The 18,092-nt window shown below is 47.0% G+C and overlaps 1 protein-coding gene across 1 annotated transcript in view; it reads left to right on the top strand.

Moving 5' to 3' along the window:
• Nucleotides 1-18,092, top strand: part of PRKCA (protein kinase C alpha) — a gene marked incomplete at its 5' end in the record, with an annotated part of 383,747 nt that overhangs the window by 259,029 nt on the left and 106,626 nt on the right. Inside the window, 2 exons of the mRNA XM_082706673.1 lie at nt 3,816-3,927; nt 7,383-7,511. Coding sequence (XP_082562799.1) covers nt 3,816-3,927; nt 7,383-7,511 — 241 coding nt within the window. The remainder of the gene's footprint in view (nt 1-3,815; nt 3,928-7,382; nt 7,512-18,092) is intronic.

Here is an 18,092-nt window from a genome sequence, read left to right as displayed (position 1 = left end):
ACGTTCCCAAAGGTGGGCCCCATCCCCAGGGCTATGACAGGGATATTTCTGCTTTGTAAATAAGTGACACGACTTGTCCAAAATTGCTGAATTCGTATCAGGACTAGAGTCCAACCCCTCCAGAATCCTGGTAGAAGCTCCTTCTGTAGGAGAGGTCCTGTCCATTTTAAACCACCTGCACACCTGTGAAGATCAGCAAACAGGGGTTACTATTATTGTGTTACTATGATTCTCATTAACATAGGCGTGATCCTTGGCTGCTCATGATTTTGGAGTGTGAGGACTCCAGGACTTGGTCATTCTCCAGACTTCCACAGGAGGTGGAAGCAGTGGTTTCCTCTCTTCCTACACCTCCACGCGGTTGGGGCCTGAAGATGCCATCTGGGGATCGGAGGAGTAAGACTTAGATTTTCCTGAAAAGTGAAGCAAGCCGCGTGTGTGCCACATCAGTAGAGATCTGTGTGACAGCCCACTGGCAGGATAGCTGCCCCGGAGCCGCCAGGCACGCACAGGCTCCAGAGGGCTGAGTGCGAGCTGCCGTGCATTCTTTATCAAGGGTCAGTTGTTGGTGCCTTGCTTCTGCAGGGAAAGCTGGCTGCTTCCTTTCCCCTAGCATCCTCTTTGCCCTCCACGTGGTAGGATGTAACCTTTGCTGTCAACATGGGGACTGTTAATGGATACTGACACTGTTCTGTGCCCTCAACATTCTGCCGAACATCTGGAAATTGGTGCAATGCTCTCACGGAGGCTAAACCCAGGCTTGAGACCATGCTCACAGCTACTCCTTGATAAGGACGATAATCTCCCAAAGATGACATTGATTTTTCACACCCTAAGGGACATTTAGGAAGGAAACTGATGACCTGACTCAGTATTGCCAATCACCCACACACATCTGCGCCTGGCGTCCAGGAGGCACTTACTAGATATTTGTCAAGTAACCTCCAGCAGTGGTTCTCAGTCCTGAGCGTACCTGCCAGTATTAGGATCACCTGAAGGGCTTGTTGAAACATGAAGCTTGAGGCTGCACAGGGTTTCTGATTCAGTTGGTCTGGGGAGGAGCTAAATAATCTCAGACAAGTTCCAGGTCATGCTGGTGCCATGTAGAGCAAACCATGGTCCGGAGGAGATTGGCAGAGGTTTTCCGTAAGGGCCAAATTGCTAATAATTTTAGGCTTCGTAGCCATATTTTAGGCTTTGTGGGCTCTGTCATTACTTCTCAACTCTTCCCTTGTAGCCACAGAAAATATATAAATGAATGAGCATAGATGTGTTCCAGTAAAACTTTATTCATAAAACAGGTGGTAGACTTGTTTTTAAAAATGTTATATTGGGGCACCTGGGTGACTTAGTAGGTTGTCTGCCTTTGGCTCAGGTCATGATCCTGGGGTCCTGAGATGGAGCCTCCTATGGGGGTCGGTGTCCCGGCTCAGAGGGGAATATGTTTCTCCCTAGCCTCTGCCCCGCCCACTCGCTTATGCTTTCCCTCTCTCTCTCTCTCTCTCTCTCGCAAACTCTTCGTCTCTCAAATAAATAAAATCTTGTTGAAATGTTGTGTTGAAAATCTAAAACTTTGCTTTAAAAAGAATGTTCAGAGCCAAAATTTCATTCTGGGTGGATTGTTTTTTGTTAAGCTCTTGGATGAGAAGCCGTGTTAAAGATGCAAACATTGGTCAAATCCTAGCTCTATTCTTCACTGCCCACGTGACTTTGAAGGCCACTAATGTCTCTGTAGAGAAGATAACCATACAATTTGTCAGGTCTGAGTGATACGTGTTTCATGTAATGTTCTTTATACTATTGTACATGATTGAAATATTCCAGGATTTTCAATCTCATGACTTTTAAAACATAATTACAGTTGACCCTTGAACAACACAGATTTGAACTTCATGGATTCACACACACACGGATTTTCTATAGTACATTAGATATATTTTATGTTTTTCTTAACATTTTTCTCTAGCTTACTTGATTGTAAGACTACAGCATATACTACATATGGCATACAAAATATGTGTGAATTGACTGTTTCATGTTCTTGGTCAGCCTTCCAGCTAACAAGTGGGGGAGGGAGTCAAAGTGATACATGGATTTTCAACTGTGGGAGTGGGTGTCGATGCCTTTAATCCCCACATTGTTCAAGGGTCAACTGTATAAGTCATTGGCATATGTGGCTTGGATTTGAGGTTTCAGAGTCAACCAAAAGATGAATCACTTTACAAAATCAAAACCCCCTTTGAAATGCTCTCAAACCACCAGCACCTAGGCTCTTAGAAGGTGGAGAGCTAGGAGTAGTTTTCTTTGGAAATGCTCAGGAGGGAGAAGTCTGCCTCAGGGAGTCTGCAGTGGAGCTGTGAGTCTCCTGCCCTTCCCCCAAACCCTTCTCCTCTGTTGTCTTCCTTCAAATTCAGTTAATGGCAGCTCTATATTAACTGCCAATGGGGCCGCAAAGAATGATTCAGGAGGAGGAATTTAGTAAGGTAAAGTATGCTGATATGGACTTGAGGATGAAATTGTTTTATATTTCAGGCAGGACCTAAAGATCTTTTGGCTCAACCCTCCGCTTCTGCATGTCAGTCAACGGAGGTCCAAGACGTAGAGGCACATTTGAAATAGATGGCCCCTCCTTTGCATTTAATAAGACTGACTTGTTTTGTCCTCATAACAGCCCCGTAAGATAAGCGCTGTTAATTTCCCAGTCTACAGATGAGGCAGAAAGGATGGGATGAGTTGTTTGTCCATCGTCATGCTTCTGGGAGGTAGTAGCCAGGGGACCGAACCCAGGCAGTCTGACTGCAGAGTCCGTGCTCTTTGGTTACGACACTCAGCTGTGTATAATGTTGATTTCCTTATCTGTACTCTGCAAACTGAGGAACTAAAAGGCTACTTGAGAGAATGTGGTCTCGTACCTTCAGTAATTTGTATGCCATGCTAGGGAAGATAATGAAATTGCAGCAGGGGGCTAGGGGAAAGTGTGCTTTCAGTGCCGTTTCCAATTTTCACCTCATTATCCTGGAGTTTGCCCATGCAGATGCGTATAATGCTTTGGAAATAGTGCAGAAGCAGGAAGAGGTCTCTGTTGGTTTGGCTGCATATCTGGTCTTAATGCTGTATTTCAAGAAAACTTGCCCAAAAGGAGATCACCCCAGGACCACTGAGTGGATCCAGGGTCACTCAGTTCACAAATACACTCAGACTTTGTGTCCACCGTGAGCTGCAGCCTGTGCCGGGCACCAGATACCACGATACCACGACGTCTAAAACCCCCTGCCTGCCCGCAGGCACTTTTACAACTTTGGGTCCCAAAGTGGGAAACCCTGGTGTGTGCACTTACATACACACTGAAAAGAAAGGAAACACGGGTATTTACTATATGGTCCAAAATGGGCAGCCTATTAAAACACGATGCGATGGGGCGCCTGGGTGGCTCAGTGGGTTGAACCGCTGCCTTCGGCTCAGGTCATGATCTCAGCGTCCTGGGATCGAGTCCCGCATCGGGCTCTCTGCTCGGCAGGGAGCCTGCTTCCCTCTCTCTCTCTCTGCCTGCCTCTCCATCTGCTTGTGATTTCTCTCTGTCAAATAAATAAATAAAAAATCTAAAAAAAAAAAAAAAAAAAAAAAAAAACCACGATGCGATGAAGTCTCCCCCTCCCCTACCCCCTGCTGTATTACCCCAGAGAATAGCATACAGTCTCATATTGAACCTTGGACATGGGACGAGGAGGAAATGGTGGGATCTGACCTTGGCTTTGTCCAAAAATGTGTTCCTTTGATGATGGAATAAACAATGTGCTTCCTCTCCTCCCCACCAGGACCCCAGAAGCAAGCACAAGTTCAAAATCCACACCTATGGAAGCCCCACCTTCTGTGATCACTGTGGCTCCTTGCTGTACGGACTTATCCATCAAGGGATGAAATGTGACAGTAAGTAAGTTTTCTTTTCCAGTAGATGGTGAGGCTCTGCAGCTGATACCCCGGGTTTTCAAGAGCACCTCAGCTTCCGGACCTTTTCCAGGTCCACTCATCAATAAAAGAACTCATTCAAATACGTACCACACCAAAAAAAAAGTGTAGGACCGCTCCACCGTCAAAATACTCATCTATTAAAATCCTTACTTGCCTAATTGTGAACCAACATCAAAAACAAACAAACAAACAAACAAACAAAAAAAACACCAACCCCACCCGATTTATAAACGAAGTTAGTGCTGGGTTTTTTTGTGTGTGTTTTTTTTTTTTTGTGGTGGAAATCTTCAGTCACTGTAAAATACAGGATAGTCAAACCCCAAAGCGAATGCCATGTGTTGAAAGAAGAATCCCCACCTCCAGATTCCACATTTGGTTCGGCTTCAAAATAAGCTCAGCCACCATAGTCATTATCTTCCTGTGTCTCTAATTAGTGGGTGGACTGTGGAAAAATCCAGTAGGCTCTCCTTAAAACTGAAACTACGATGAAAATGAAAACCAGACCTCCGAATTTCACTCGCCCTCCTGCACGTTCACGGACAGACCAGATTTCTATCAGGCCAGTCAGAGAGGGAACCCCCGAAGTCCACGGACAGGATGGCATCAGCCTCTCCATGCCTCCCTTTCTGTTCTGTATGTATCATCCTCAAGCGCCAGGTAGAAAGGCAGACAAACCTGGGAACTCTTTACGTTGATAATTCTTATAAGATTTCCCAGGCCATTTACATGTCTATTATTTATTTATTTATTTGTTTTTAAGATTTTATTTATTTATTTGACAGAGAGAAATCACAAGTAGATGGAGAGGCAGGCAGAGAGAGAGAGAGGGAAGCAGGCTCCCTGCCGAGCAGAGAGCCCCATGCGGGACTCGATCCCAGGACCCTGAGATCATGATCTGAGCCGAAGGCAGCGGCTTAACCCACTGAGCCACCCAGGCGCCCCCCATTTACATGTTTAAATAAAAATGTATAATTTCAAGATAAAAAAAAAAGTAATTACTGAACCTGTTTTTCTAGTCGACAGGGATGTGTTATGGAAATGTCAATATGTTGCCATTCATTAATTCCTTCTACTATGGCCAAAGCTTTCTAGGCATATGCTACATGGGGCAAAGACAACGTGTATATAAAAAACAAGATGAAAGGAACATTATAGAGCAGATGAATAGTTTCTCAGCACACAGAGGTCCTTTACCTTGGAAGCTGTCAGATTTTACAGTCTAAACAAAACCTCTGTGATGATCCAGACCAGTCGTTTCATCTGAGTTGAGAAGCCCTTGTGCTCCAAAGACGTGGTTTTCAGGGGTTCTGCGAGTGCGAATCCTAAGTGCATTTGTAAATCTACTTTTAACTCTTTTAAAACCATGGGACACAAGTGAATTCTTGAATGTGTGACCCACTGGAGCTTGACTAGTTGGAGGAGACGGTGTAAACACCGTTGCCAGCTTCACTGGTTGGGCAGAATGTGTAACCACGTTTCTCCCGCCACGTCCACTTCCCCAAGGAGTCCGCCAGCCTGCACGTTGCTGGGCAGTGTTTAGCCTTTCTAGGTACTCTCCTGTTACGGAGCTGGACAGCACTAAGAGAGAGCAGAAGTGAGTGCAGGACGGAGACAGCTGGTTTCAAAATTTTATTTGGATCCAAGGGCTTTATGGGTGATCGATGCATGTCTTTGTAATAAATGTATCAATTTGCATTGATCTACTGACTTTTTGCTGATGAAGTTAACACTTATCTGGTTTATGTGTTAGGACTCTGCTTAAGATTTTATTTGAAAAATGGTTCCATTACTTAAAAAAAAAAAAGTTGAAAACCACTGACCTGGACCAGTGCTTTTTGCTTTGTCTTCTTTTGTTTTAAACTCTTGTCCTTAAAAAAAAAAAAAAAAAAAAAAAACTCTTGTCCTTGGAGTCATAGGGCCTCTGGGGCTGCTGCCTGTGCTCCTTCCTCAAGGGAGGCCGAGAAGCAGATGGGTGCCAGGAGCCCAGCCCCTCCCTTTTCTTCTGCAGACAAGAAACCTTTCCCTCTGCCTTCACAGGTTGCAGGGTCAGAATGCCATATACAACTCTGCTTAGCAGAGCAAAGACAGGAGCTACCCCCGTCCATACCTGCCTTTTAGTTTGCAGGGCAGGTCACAGAATCAGAGAGAGCACTTGAACTTCCCAAGATCAAAAAGCCAGTCGTGGTGGTGCCAAGACAAGAATACAACCCAGGGCGCTCCCACCTCCCCTGCTCCCCACCCCGTGGTGCTTCTCCCTCCCGGAGAGGCTGGCATTCATTTCTTGGAAGTTGCAATTCTGCCCCAGCACTTGAAGCCAGGAGTTGGTGAGCACAGGTCCCGTCAATAGCCCACCTTGTCAAGAAGCAGATGTCCCTTACAACACAGCAGATGTCCCTTTCTATCAGCTGCGAGAAGCTGGGGCACAGTTTGGGAACAGAAACGCAAGCACGATCCACACTGGTGGAGACAAGGATGATTCTTTCCTCATTGGGTGCGTTATCCTGCTTCCCATATCGAATCCTAGCAAATATGCATTATTTGTGATGCTTTTGGCAATCTGCCTCACCACGTTAAAAACTGAAAAGGAAATGAGCATGTGGGCTCTACCTTGAAGGTTACGGAAGAGCCTTGTCACGTCCTGTCGTGGGCGTGTGAGGATTCCAGTGGCCCTGGCTCCTCTGGGAATCCTGGAGGAACAGGAATGATACACAGGATTCTTTTCGGGGTTTCCTTGGTTCACTGTGCAGAGACTGATCTTTTCATTCCTCCCTGGCTCACCCACGTAATGTCAGCTGGTAGGGAATGGCTTATCATGCCAGGCGTGTGTTTGTTTTACTTAGAATAATATTTAAAGATTTGCAGACAGGTTTAAAATCTCAAATAAAAGTTCTGAAAAAAAAAAAAAAAGGCAAGGTACTTAAGCCTTCATGAAAATACAGAGTTAACTAAAGGAAAGAAATTTTATGACTTTCCTGTACTCAGTCCACAGAGTCTCACCCTTCCCAAACAGTAAGCTCAGACGGGCAGAAGATATTCTTTGGCAACAAATATCCTCTGTTTAAAATTTGCATATAATTCCCCTCTGCATACATGCAATATTAATTGGCCTGGGCTTTGTATGCATTTACCTGTGTGAATTTTGCCTGGTGTTAAATATCTAAAGCATGAACGAGCAGGCCAGGGGATTTCGCTTTGGTTAAGATTGGACAAATATGGCACGGGTATTTTAAGGATATTGTTATTCACATGAAGCCTGTGTTGTAAGGGACATCTGCTAACAGTTCTCCGTGTCACCGAAAACATTATAGCAACGTCTCAAGTTAGAGGGTAGCTCCCCGGCACTTGCGCTCGCACACCACAACACTGACGTGAGCCCGTCGGCCAGCCTCACCCTCCACTGTCCCCATTCGCAGCCTGTGACATGAACGTGCACAAGCAGTGCGTGATCAACGTGCCCAGCCTCTGCGGGATGGACCACACGGAGAAGCGGGGCCGCATCTACCTGAAGGCCGAGGTCACCGACGAGAAGCTCCACGTCACCGGTAAGACGTGCCCGCCGAGGGGTGAGGCTCGCAGATCCTCTGCGGGCTTTCGGGTCAAGGTCGGGTGCGCCATTGCCTCAGAGACACTCAGATGCAGAACCCCCGATTTCCCACGAACACGTCTCCCCACCCCACCCCCTGAGACCACGCCATCCACCTTGACCCCCCAGCTACTCAGGGGCCATCCTGAGTCCTAACTGCCGTGTGGGTTGGGGAACTCTGACACCTGGTCCGTGTGCTGTCCCCTGGTGCCAGGGGGGGACAGGGAAGCAGGGGGGAGGTGTACGGGTGGCCCTGGTGTGTCATGGCATCAGGCTGCGGCCACCTGCTCAGCCCACGCTAAGGGTGACACCAACGATAAACCGCCTCAGGTTCTCTGGTTACGCTTCCCCCGTGTTCGGCATGGGGCTGAGCATGTCACTGTAGAGAATGTCAGGGAAGTTCATTTCCTCAGACCACTGCTCCTGCACCCCTGCCACGCTGTCAGTAGGGATCACTCTGTCCTCCAGGCCGACAGCCAGGGCCCCTCTTGTGGCCACCAGTGCCCCAACCTGACACTTGTTCTCTGAGAAGGCTGCCACCTTGCCAGAGTCCTGGGGGATGGGGGGCGGGGGGTGTGCGGAGAGCACACAGCTTAGGAGAAAATGACCAGAAAGCAGTATGTGCCAAGGGCTTTGGAAGCAGAAGGTTAGAATGCCTGTTGGCTAAAGGTTTCCCTGTTTTTCCAACACTTTATAAAGCCGCTGCTGTGGGCAGTACAATAGACCTCGCAGGGAACCATTCAGAGCTTCACGGTGAGGGGCAAAGCCCACTGAGAGGCAAGAATGCCCTGGCAAGAGTGTCTGAACGGTCAGCCCTCGTGTGTGTGTGAACGCAGCAGGGCACGCCGCACGCTGGACCGGCCCCGTGCCTTCTCCTGTAATAAAAGCAGCAGCCGTATGGGGCTGATTTGCAGCTGTGAGCTTTCCACGGTCTTCTCTGAGTCCCCAGAGGCTCCCGGCTGGGGTGGGGGCACAGGGTACGGGGAAGAGGAAGGGCAGGTCCCGTCACACAGGCACAGCAAGTATTGTCCTCATTACCCCGTCGTGGCCAAGAACTGAATTAGATTCATGATTCTGCAGGATCATTCTAGGGGACAGCACCCTTCACTGAGTTAGACATAGGTTTTCCACACTCAAAAGCCAACAAGTCTAACTTAGAGCAATAATCTAGGTCAAGGGTATTGAGAATCCATCTAAAATGCTTTGTATAGACGCGGGAGGGAAAAAAAAAATAAATAAAAATAAAAATTAAAAATAAAATACTTTGCATAGATTGAGCTCTGCTCTAAGAACGTGAATCCAGCAAGAGGTTAATAACAATGGCAACACCAGCCAACACGAGTGGTCCCCACAAAAGGGTCACTTTCTGAGCAGGACATGTAGTTAACTTCTCTAAACCTAAGTGGTCGTTTACTTGGTTATCCTGACTTTAGAGATGGAGGCATCAAGAACTTACGTGACTGGCCCAAAGTCAAGCAGGTGGTACATTTAATAGTTGGATGTTTAATTGCTACAAGCAGAGATAATATATTTCAATGATAGAATCAATAAGAACTGTAACATTGTCTTAATTCTGGCTGCTGTCATAAATACCATGGACCGGGTGGCTTAAACACAAATATTCATTGGTCACAGTTGTGGAAGCTTGAAAGTCCAAGATCAAGGAGCTGCTAATTTGCTTTCCCGTGAGGACTATCCTTTCTGGTTCGTAGATGACTGTCTAGCTGTGTCCTCACTCGGGGATGGAAAGAGAGAGGAAACAAGCGCTTTGGTGTGTCTTCTTATAAGAACACTGATCCCATCAAGAGGGTCCCACTGTTGGGATATAATTATTTCCCAAAGGCCCCATATTCAAGGGGTCCAGGATTCCCATTAAAGGGTAAGGGTTAGGGGTTCAACATATGAATTCTGGGAAGACACATAATTCAATCCATAGCAAATCCATGTTTAAAATATGGTTGTAAAAAAATAATAATTCTTCGGTTCGGGTCATGATCCCAGGGTCTTGGGATCGAGCCCCGCGTCGGGCTCTCTGCTCTGCAGGGAGCCTGCTTCCTCCTCTCTCTCTGCCTGTCTCTCTGCCTACTTGTGATCTGTCAAATAAATAAATAATTTAAAAAAAAAAAATAAAAAAAAAAATAATAATAATAAAATAAAATAAAATATGGTTGTAATTTGTGTGAGGGAAGTCTAATCCTAAGTATGAAAACCCAAGCTCAAGGAAGTAACGAATAGGTAATGATTTGTCTAAAACTTTTATTTGAGAATAATTGTAGGTTATCAGAATCAGAATTAACTTTGTAGTGAGAACACAAATATAAATAATAAGCCATAACAGATGGAGCTCATGGTCCAAATTTAAAAAAATTTCAGAAATAGTACAGGGTCCCCTTCACCTAGTCCTCCTGACCCTCAGAATTAATATTCTTCTATAACCATAGGGTAAGTATCAAAGTAGACAGATTTTTATTTCTTATTTTCTTTTTTAAATATTTTTTTTTTTATTTGAGGGAGAAGAGAGAGAGAGCGCATGAGCGGGGTTAAGGGCCAGACTCCCCACAGCTGAGCAAGGAGCCTGATGTGGGGCTTGATCCCAGGACCCCAGGATCCTGACTTGAGCTGAAGGCAGATGCTTAACCGACTGAGCCACCCAAGCGCCCCTCAAAGTAGATACATTTTAAATTTGTTTTAAAAAAAAAAAAAACATAGGTACCTGTGTACTTATAGTTACTAGAAATTATTTTAAAGAGCCAAAGAGAAGACATCAGACTTCTCTTATTGCAGTATGAAAAGACTACCAGTAATACAAAGCCAAGTCCCTTTGGAGCAGAAGCTGCTGGTAACGGCTCCCCCCTCCTGCATGCCCTGCCCAGCCTCCTAACCCAACAGTTTGGCACAAATTTGTCTTGACACATGTTTTCAACAATAGCTAACATGCATTGAGTACTTGGTGTGTACTTACTCTTCATGAGACTGGAACTTTCTTTGTGCTAAGTGCTTTCTACTCCTTGTTTCATTGGCCCCTCCAATAGTGCCATAAAGTGCTATTATTATTCTCAATTTTGAGATGTGCAAATGAGCTGAGAGAAAGGAAGAAATTGTTCTGAGTTATAAGGTAGAAAGTGATGGTGCTGGAGCTTGAGTCTATGTCCATCTCCCAACCCCTGGCCTTTAGCCCCAAGGCTGTGAACCCCGCCCCCGCCAGCTCTCTCGTATTAATTAAAGACTCTCCTTTCGAATAATGGCAAACCCATAAATAGTCACCAAACCCCTGTTCAGCACTCCACAGGTTCTCTGGGGGTCCAGAAAGTCCCAATGCGAGATTAAAACCAAGGGAGCAAAAAAGTAACTCATGAAGGAATTAATGGAAAAGCCAAGTGCATGCAAAGTTAAACGTTCGATTATGTGCGTGCTGAACGGTGCGTCGTGGAGAAGCGGGCTGAGACCCGCAGAGATCTGAGAGGCAGGGGGAGGAAAGTTGCAGTAAAGAGCCCAGATGGAGCGGCGGAAGCAGCCTGGCTTTAATGAGGGGCAGGTATAAAGAATGAGCCATGGGTAATAGCCAAGCTTATGTCCAAATGCAAGTGGTACCTTGGAGAATGCGTCTTACCCCTGCATGGCCCTGTTGATGGTTAGGTTAGCTCAGCTTTATTTTACCTGTGCAGAACCGCTCACATGGACCATAATTCCCAAAGTAAAATCAAACTCCCAACAGACTCCTGCTTTGGGATAGAAATCGGCCTTTCGAAATCAGAGATGAATTTCCTTTCTAGATTGGCGCGGTATTTGTGGGAAAGGCCTCCACTTTCATGGTATATTTTTATTTTTCGCCTCTGGGCAGTGGTGCTGATGTTATCTGAACAGTGTCATTTTTATTTCTCTCAATATGCGATTTTAATAGGTTTTCTACATTCTTCTGTGCTTTTTTATTTGGTTTTTGGAGGAGTGGTTAAAAAAAAAATTCCCTCATGGGAACAAATTTTCAATTTAATGTTGTAAGTAAATGGAAAAAATATCATGGTTTACAGCTGCTCCAGGAGCACATGTCTCCCACAAATAGATTATTCTGCAGAAGAGTCTCATTTTTCTCAAATACTCTGGGTGGTTTATTTGGCGCAGAGCTCGAAGTTCTCCAGCGGGTCCTGTAGGGGAGGGGAGGGCTTGGGGCAGGATCTGAGGCTCCTTGCAGCAGACGGGTCACATCCTCCTCAGTGGGTCTGCCTTCTAGGGAAATTTGCCCCTCGGCGCCCATGTCTTACCTCCCCAGCCATCGAGACTTGTTGTTCGTCATGGCATTGCGATGAAGCAGTAATAGTGCCTCTGTGTGTCCTGGTTCCCATCTTATAGAGCCTACAGAGTCACGGCAGTGAGACTCAGCTTTGGGTCACAATCATGGATTTTTTTGATCACCCCTTCATTATACATTTATTGAGCATGTGTTCAGCTCTCTCAAGGTGCCAAGGAAGCAAAGATAATTAAGATATGGCCCTTATTGTAGAATGTGTGGTCTTTGAAGGGGGGCGGGGGAGGGAATGGACTAAGACATAAAAAAGGGACCACTGGGTGGCATGCCAGGTGCCTTTAAGTGCAGCGGGCGTTGGGGAGAGCAGAGCCTCCCCTGCCAGGCGGGGAAGCTGCTGAGACCTCCGCTCAGCCAGGGACCGGGATGCTGGGAGGACATTTCAGATAAAGGTGCAGAGCCATTGGAGGGCACTGCTATGTTCGGAAAACACACAGTCCAGGACGCAGGGAATTCAGAGCGTGAGGTGTGGAGAGTTGGAGGGAAATTCCTTTCCATTTTCAAGAGATCAAGGCTCTAGTCCTCCCAGTTTATAGGTTGTACGGTTCTTAGGGGTCATGTCGTATGGGCTTTAAGTATTTCTTTTTCAAACGGGGATTTTCAGTTCCAGGTGACTGTGTTTGCAAAGATCGGGCATCTGTCTCCTAGCCTGAAACCCGGACCTCACCCCGAGGTTCACAGTGAGACTCGGCTTTTCTTTGTCAGTGCTGGGAAAGGGGGCAGAGCAGGTAGCCCACTGGTTGCCTAAAAGCTTTACAGGGATGCTTTTTCCCCGTGGCAGACAGGCTCACGGACTATAATCATCAGCGTGGGGCTGCCAGCGAAGAGTTGGACCGAATTGCTTGCTTGAAGGGAAAGGTATTACTCAGAGGTAATTCCTATGGAAGAAAATCTCGGCTGTGGGATTTGGACCCAGCTCTCGGGCGCATGGGAGGTGATGCAGCTGGTGTAGCTGGTCTGTGGGCTGGGATAGAAAGAGGTCAGCAAGAAGCTGCTTACCCTCGAGTATCTCCAGACAGCCTATTACTGGTGACACTGCGCTTGACCACCTAGTTCCGGTATTTTCATCAGAGGCCCCCGCTACAAAGGAACCCTCTGCTGTTTATGAATAATAAGGAATCTGGGTGTCGTACTTGGAGACCAGCAACCTGCCACCCAGTGGCTTTAGCATCCGTGGGTGATCTGTAACCAGTTATTACACTGATGGTTGCACAATGGTAATGGTCCAGTTCTGTAGTTCCTTCTACCATCGATGTATTCACCGGAAAGAAAAGCTTTTCCTTTACCTCTCCCCTACATTTTTTTTTTAAAAGACTTTATTTATTTATTTGACAGACAGAGAGCACAAGTATGCAGAGAGGCAGGTGGGGGGTTGAGGGGGGGAAGCATGCTCCCTGCTGAGCAGAGAGCCCCATGTGGGGCTCAATCCTGGGACCTTGGGATCACGACCTGAGCCAAAGGCAGAGACTTAACCCACTGAGCCACCTAGGCGCCCTCAACTACATTTTTTTAAATGTGTGAAGTGTGGAGCCCAGTAGGGCTCGAACTCGCAATCCTGACATCAAGACCTAAGCTGAAATCAAAAGTCGGATACTTACCTGACTGAGCCACCCAGGCATCCCTCCCCTGCATTTTTTAAAATAGCAATTTGGGCTCGTGAGTTCCTTCCTACCGCCCATTTTTTATGTTCAGATTGTTCAGTATATAGCCAGTGGGAGCTCCTTCAAACTCTCTCTGTGTCCTTTTGACATAACCTGTGAGGTTTGTTTTATTTTTTATTTTTTATTGCTTTTAGCACTTCCTTTCTTTCTGGAATGGAAGAACCCACCTTGCACTTAATATCCCCAGGTACCCCTGGGCATTTTTTTTTTAAACTGAGAAATAAGAACCCAAGTTCTGGGTGCTGGGGTGCTCACGGCTTCTGGGGTGTCACTCTGTCTCCGCTCATGCAGCAGACAGAGACCATGACTCTACAGTCGTGCTTCCCACTCTGGTCATAGCTCGGGGTTCTTCCTTTCCCTTCCCCAGTCCTGGTTCATTGCTTCACCGCCCTCTGGATCTCTGGATCCTGATGCCATCAGGGAGTTTCCTTATTTTCTCTGCCCCACATTACGCGCAGCAGAATTTCAGAATTCAGATACCATGAACTCTGAGAATAAATCTGCTCCATAAAGTCCACGATTTTATCGCAGTTTTTAAAAACCCTTAGGTGATACCCCACTAAGGCTGACTGGTCAGAATACTGTCATTTGGATTGGAGGTTTTCCTGCGTTGTTCTGGTCCCCATTGGACATTTGCCGCTGTAACTGAGTGACCAAACTCGGCATCCCCCGTACGACAGGCTGAAAGTCTGGGTCTCCTCACATGGTGTAACAGAAGGAACAGGGTATTACCTATCAAGTATTTTTGCCAAAATCTTATAACCTGAATCTAATCATGAGAGTGGAGGAGAGGGAAGCAGAGAAATCCAGATATTGGGAAATTCTGTGTTTGTTAGCCACTCTGGACTTTTCAGAAGTGCCACCATCCCAAGAAACAGAAAGAGTCAAGGGGACGGTTCTTGAGTTAGGAACGTGGAGACGTGGCAACCAGGTGAAACCTGGGTAACACGGGATTGGATCCTGGACCTAAGAAAACAGCCATAAAGGGCTTTGGATAACAGTGGTGGGGAAGGGGGTGAACTTGAACAGTGTTTTAGATAATGTTTTAGATAATCCAGTGTGAAATTTCTGGATGATCATGGTGATGCACTTAGGAAGCACAGTGCTGATGTCTGCCCATCGCCCACAAATGGATGGTTCGGTTTAAAACAAAAGCAAAACAAAACAAAACAAAAACCCAAAAAGCTGGAAATATGTGTACGTGCAGAAAGCTGTAGCAAAACCCTAATTAACGAATCTAAAATAGTTAGATGGCTTGATGGACGGATGGGTGAAGGGAGAGATGGATAGATGGACGGAGAGACAGAGTTTAGGGGAACGGTATGTAAGGTGTTTGATGTGCTGTTCTTTCGACTCCACTGTCGGTTTGAAATTGTTCACACCAAACCTCCAGGATGTCGGGCAATGATAAGTTAGAACCTTTCGTTGCTGCCTGTAGAGATTGCTCTCGGCCGGAAGGAAGCCCACAGGTGAGCTAACATCAGAGCTCCCGATGCGGATGCCAGGGGACTGCCAGCCAGTCAGAACACGAGCAGCAAATGTGGAAAAGGAGACAGGAGAGTGAACCAGAGAAGCGTCTGGTATTCCTTGAGTGCCTGGGTCCTGTGAGAAGAGAAACCAGCATCCATTTAAGTACCTTCCACATCCCAGGCCCTGACTAGAAGTCTTTCTATGTTGTGATGAATGTATGTATGGATTCATCACAGCAATGCTTTGAGAAAAGGGCGATCACTATGCTCGTTCTGTAATGGAGGAAGCAGGCCAGATGAGCTCCCAGGCCTGCCCAAGGTCACACAGCTGCTAAGTGGAAAACACCCCACCCCAGCTCCCAGGCATGTGCCTCCCACTCCCTCCCCACAGCCAGCCCCTGGCCCTGCCGAGGGAAGACCGTGTGCTAGCGCAGATGTGGCTCTTACTGGTGCCCAGGTGTTTGCAACTTCCTGTTCCCAGTTCCCAGGTGAGACTGCTCTGTGCTGTCCTGCGGCCGCTGTAATTACTGTGGGGCCATGGGCATTCTTGCCAGTGAGGGTCTGTTGTCCTTTCCCACTGCGTCCATCCCCCAGGGCTTAGACAATGGCAGCAGGGACGCTGGCTGAGAAAGAACATGGGCAAAGAAGGATGGAAACGAACACCCACTGGGGATGTGTCCCGATGGTGCACGACTCGGCCACTCATGGGTCCTGCCCCCGTGCGCGGCTCGGCCACACATGGGTCCTGCCCCCGCCCTTTCTCACCCTGCCATCCCCGGTGTTTCCTTCCGGGCCCTGGTTCTTTCCCGTTGCAGACTCGTCCTCGCTCTCCCATTCCCACAGTCTTGGAAGAACCCATCTCCGGCAGTCACAAGCCTTCCGCTTGCTGGTGTTTAACATTTGCAGACGAGTTTGCAAAAGACAATAGGCGCGGTCTCCGAGCGGACGAGGAGTAGTAGCTTGTAAGGATGAGCGCCCACCGGCTGCCCCATTCCAGTGGGGGGTGGTGTCGAGGTGATGACTTCTTGGCATGTTTTCAATGGATTTATCTACTCTGTCTCCTTTCTTGATGGAATCCTTCTAAACATCAGATGCCCCGTATCTGCGTGTCTCCCCTTCAGTTCTTTGCCTGGCTTAGTCCTTATTCCTGGTGCCTCCCCTGCCCCGAACACTCTGTGTTCCAATTGTAAAGAAGGCCGTGCTGTTTGGCCAGCGGGCAGGCTCTTTCGCACCTCCACCCCCTTGGTTATGCCGCATCCCCCACTCCCTCGGGAGCACCCTTTTAACATTCCGCTCTGGATACCTTGTCAAAGCCTCTCCTCTCATTTTATAGCGTGTGTAAAATTGACCACTCTTCTCCCATACCCTTTATGACATCTATACTGTGATTCCTCTTGTGTTTATCCGCCTGTTAATCTCCCTCTCGCAGACCGTTAGCCCTTCCAGGACAGGGACGGTGTCTTACGTCTCATATCCAGCCCAGAGCCTCCCATTTGTGCGCTGATGTGTTTGTTGAGCAGATGACAATGATAGAAGTCTCAGTAGGCACAGAATTAAAAAAAAAAATCACTCGGTTCTATACTGTGTATTCTTGTATCCAATCCAAGCAACTCTTCCCATTTTGGCCGTATATCTGGATCAAGTTAAAATAATGCTGTTTTAGCCCAATTCGTGAAGCCACGGGACTTCTGAGATCTTTCAGAGAAACACGTATCAGCTAAGAAGGAGGTTCATCTTCTCCACGGAAACATGTCATTATTTACATCCTGACGGTGGTAGCTCCTCTTGGCCCATCTGTGGCTGAGCTCAATGTCAAGTGTACTAGCTAGCGCCCAGCTCTCTTGCCCGGTTCTCTGTGCAGCGACTCAGACTCAGCTTTCCACCCTGGCTGCTTAGTCACTGGATGTCCATGGGTGGTGCAAGACTGAGACAAAGGGCAAAACCCACGTGGCATTTTCTTAATGAGGTGTGTGCCTTTGTCTTAAAATACCCCGGTATCAAGCTCAAAGTGACACGGCTTCTGTGTCTCCTGCTTAAGATGATCTGAATTTAAGCCCCTGGATCCTGGACAGGGCCCTCAGTCATCCAACCACTTTGGCATCCGTGGTCCCTGCCGTGAAAATGCATTCTTAAAGCTGGGCTTTGAACGCCTGCATTCCTGGAAAGGGGGGACGGAGGGGAGAGCAACATTTCTGGAGCCTCTTTCAAGACGACGCCATTAGCATACAGGGACACTGTCCTTGACTGAGCGGGTCATTCTTGTGCAGGATTTTAATTGCTTCTAATTATAGGATTATCATTTAAGCACAAGATTAATTGCCATGAAATTATTGCAAGGAACTTGATCTTCTTCTAGAAAGTAAATGCGTTCACCAAGTGAAGAATCAGGAGTTTGCAAATGATGTCTTTTTAATCACATCATGGGAACTTTATTTTTTAACTCTTTGATGGGGAGAGGAGATGTTAAGGGAATCAGAGGAGAGCAGACAAATGCTCCCCTTTGGGTTCCTCCCCCCCCCACCCCCCCATCAAAAGTTTGGAAAATGTGAATGTTCAGAGTTCATTGGGTTCACCAGTAGAAATGTCCCAAAATAAACGCAGAGATCTTTCCTCCTTTGATCCATTTCATCTTCACAGCAGATAAGAGTGGTTCACTGAACAGCTAGAAGAGGCAGATGTGCCTCTTGGTTCCTTCCAACACAGCTGCTCCAATGTCCACAAACGTTCTTTTTCAAATGCCTTGAATCTCCAGTTCACACATACCCTTGCTCTGGTTATTAGCACCAAAATGGTGCTGAGAAACAGCAGACTATGATCATCTCAGCTTCTAGGCATTTCCATTTGGGAAAAATGCAGATTTCCTGAGAAAGCTGGCCTTACATTAGCTCCTGGGGGTTTTTCTAAAATATCCTGTTTGAATAACGTAGGGAATGGCCACCTGTGGAAGCCTTGCTCCAGAGCGTCTCCCCACGGGGGACCCTCTCTACTGAGCAGAACAGTAGCTGTACGTTACCACCCATTTTCCTTGGTAATTAATGCAAGTTTTGTGGTTAATTAAAGACAGTCAGGGTCCCTTTTAAAACCAAGTCAAGCCTTTTTTTCCTAGAATA

This window comes from Mustela nivalis (genome assembly GCF_964662115.1).
Source record: "Mustela nivalis genome assembly, chromosome: 17".
NCBI classification, from domain to species: domain Eukaryota; kingdom Metazoa; phylum Chordata; class Mammalia; order Carnivora; family Mustelidae; genus Mustela; species Mustela nivalis.
Note: the sequence above shows the minus strand (reverse complement) of the source record. Positions and strands in the feature narration are given on the sequence as shown.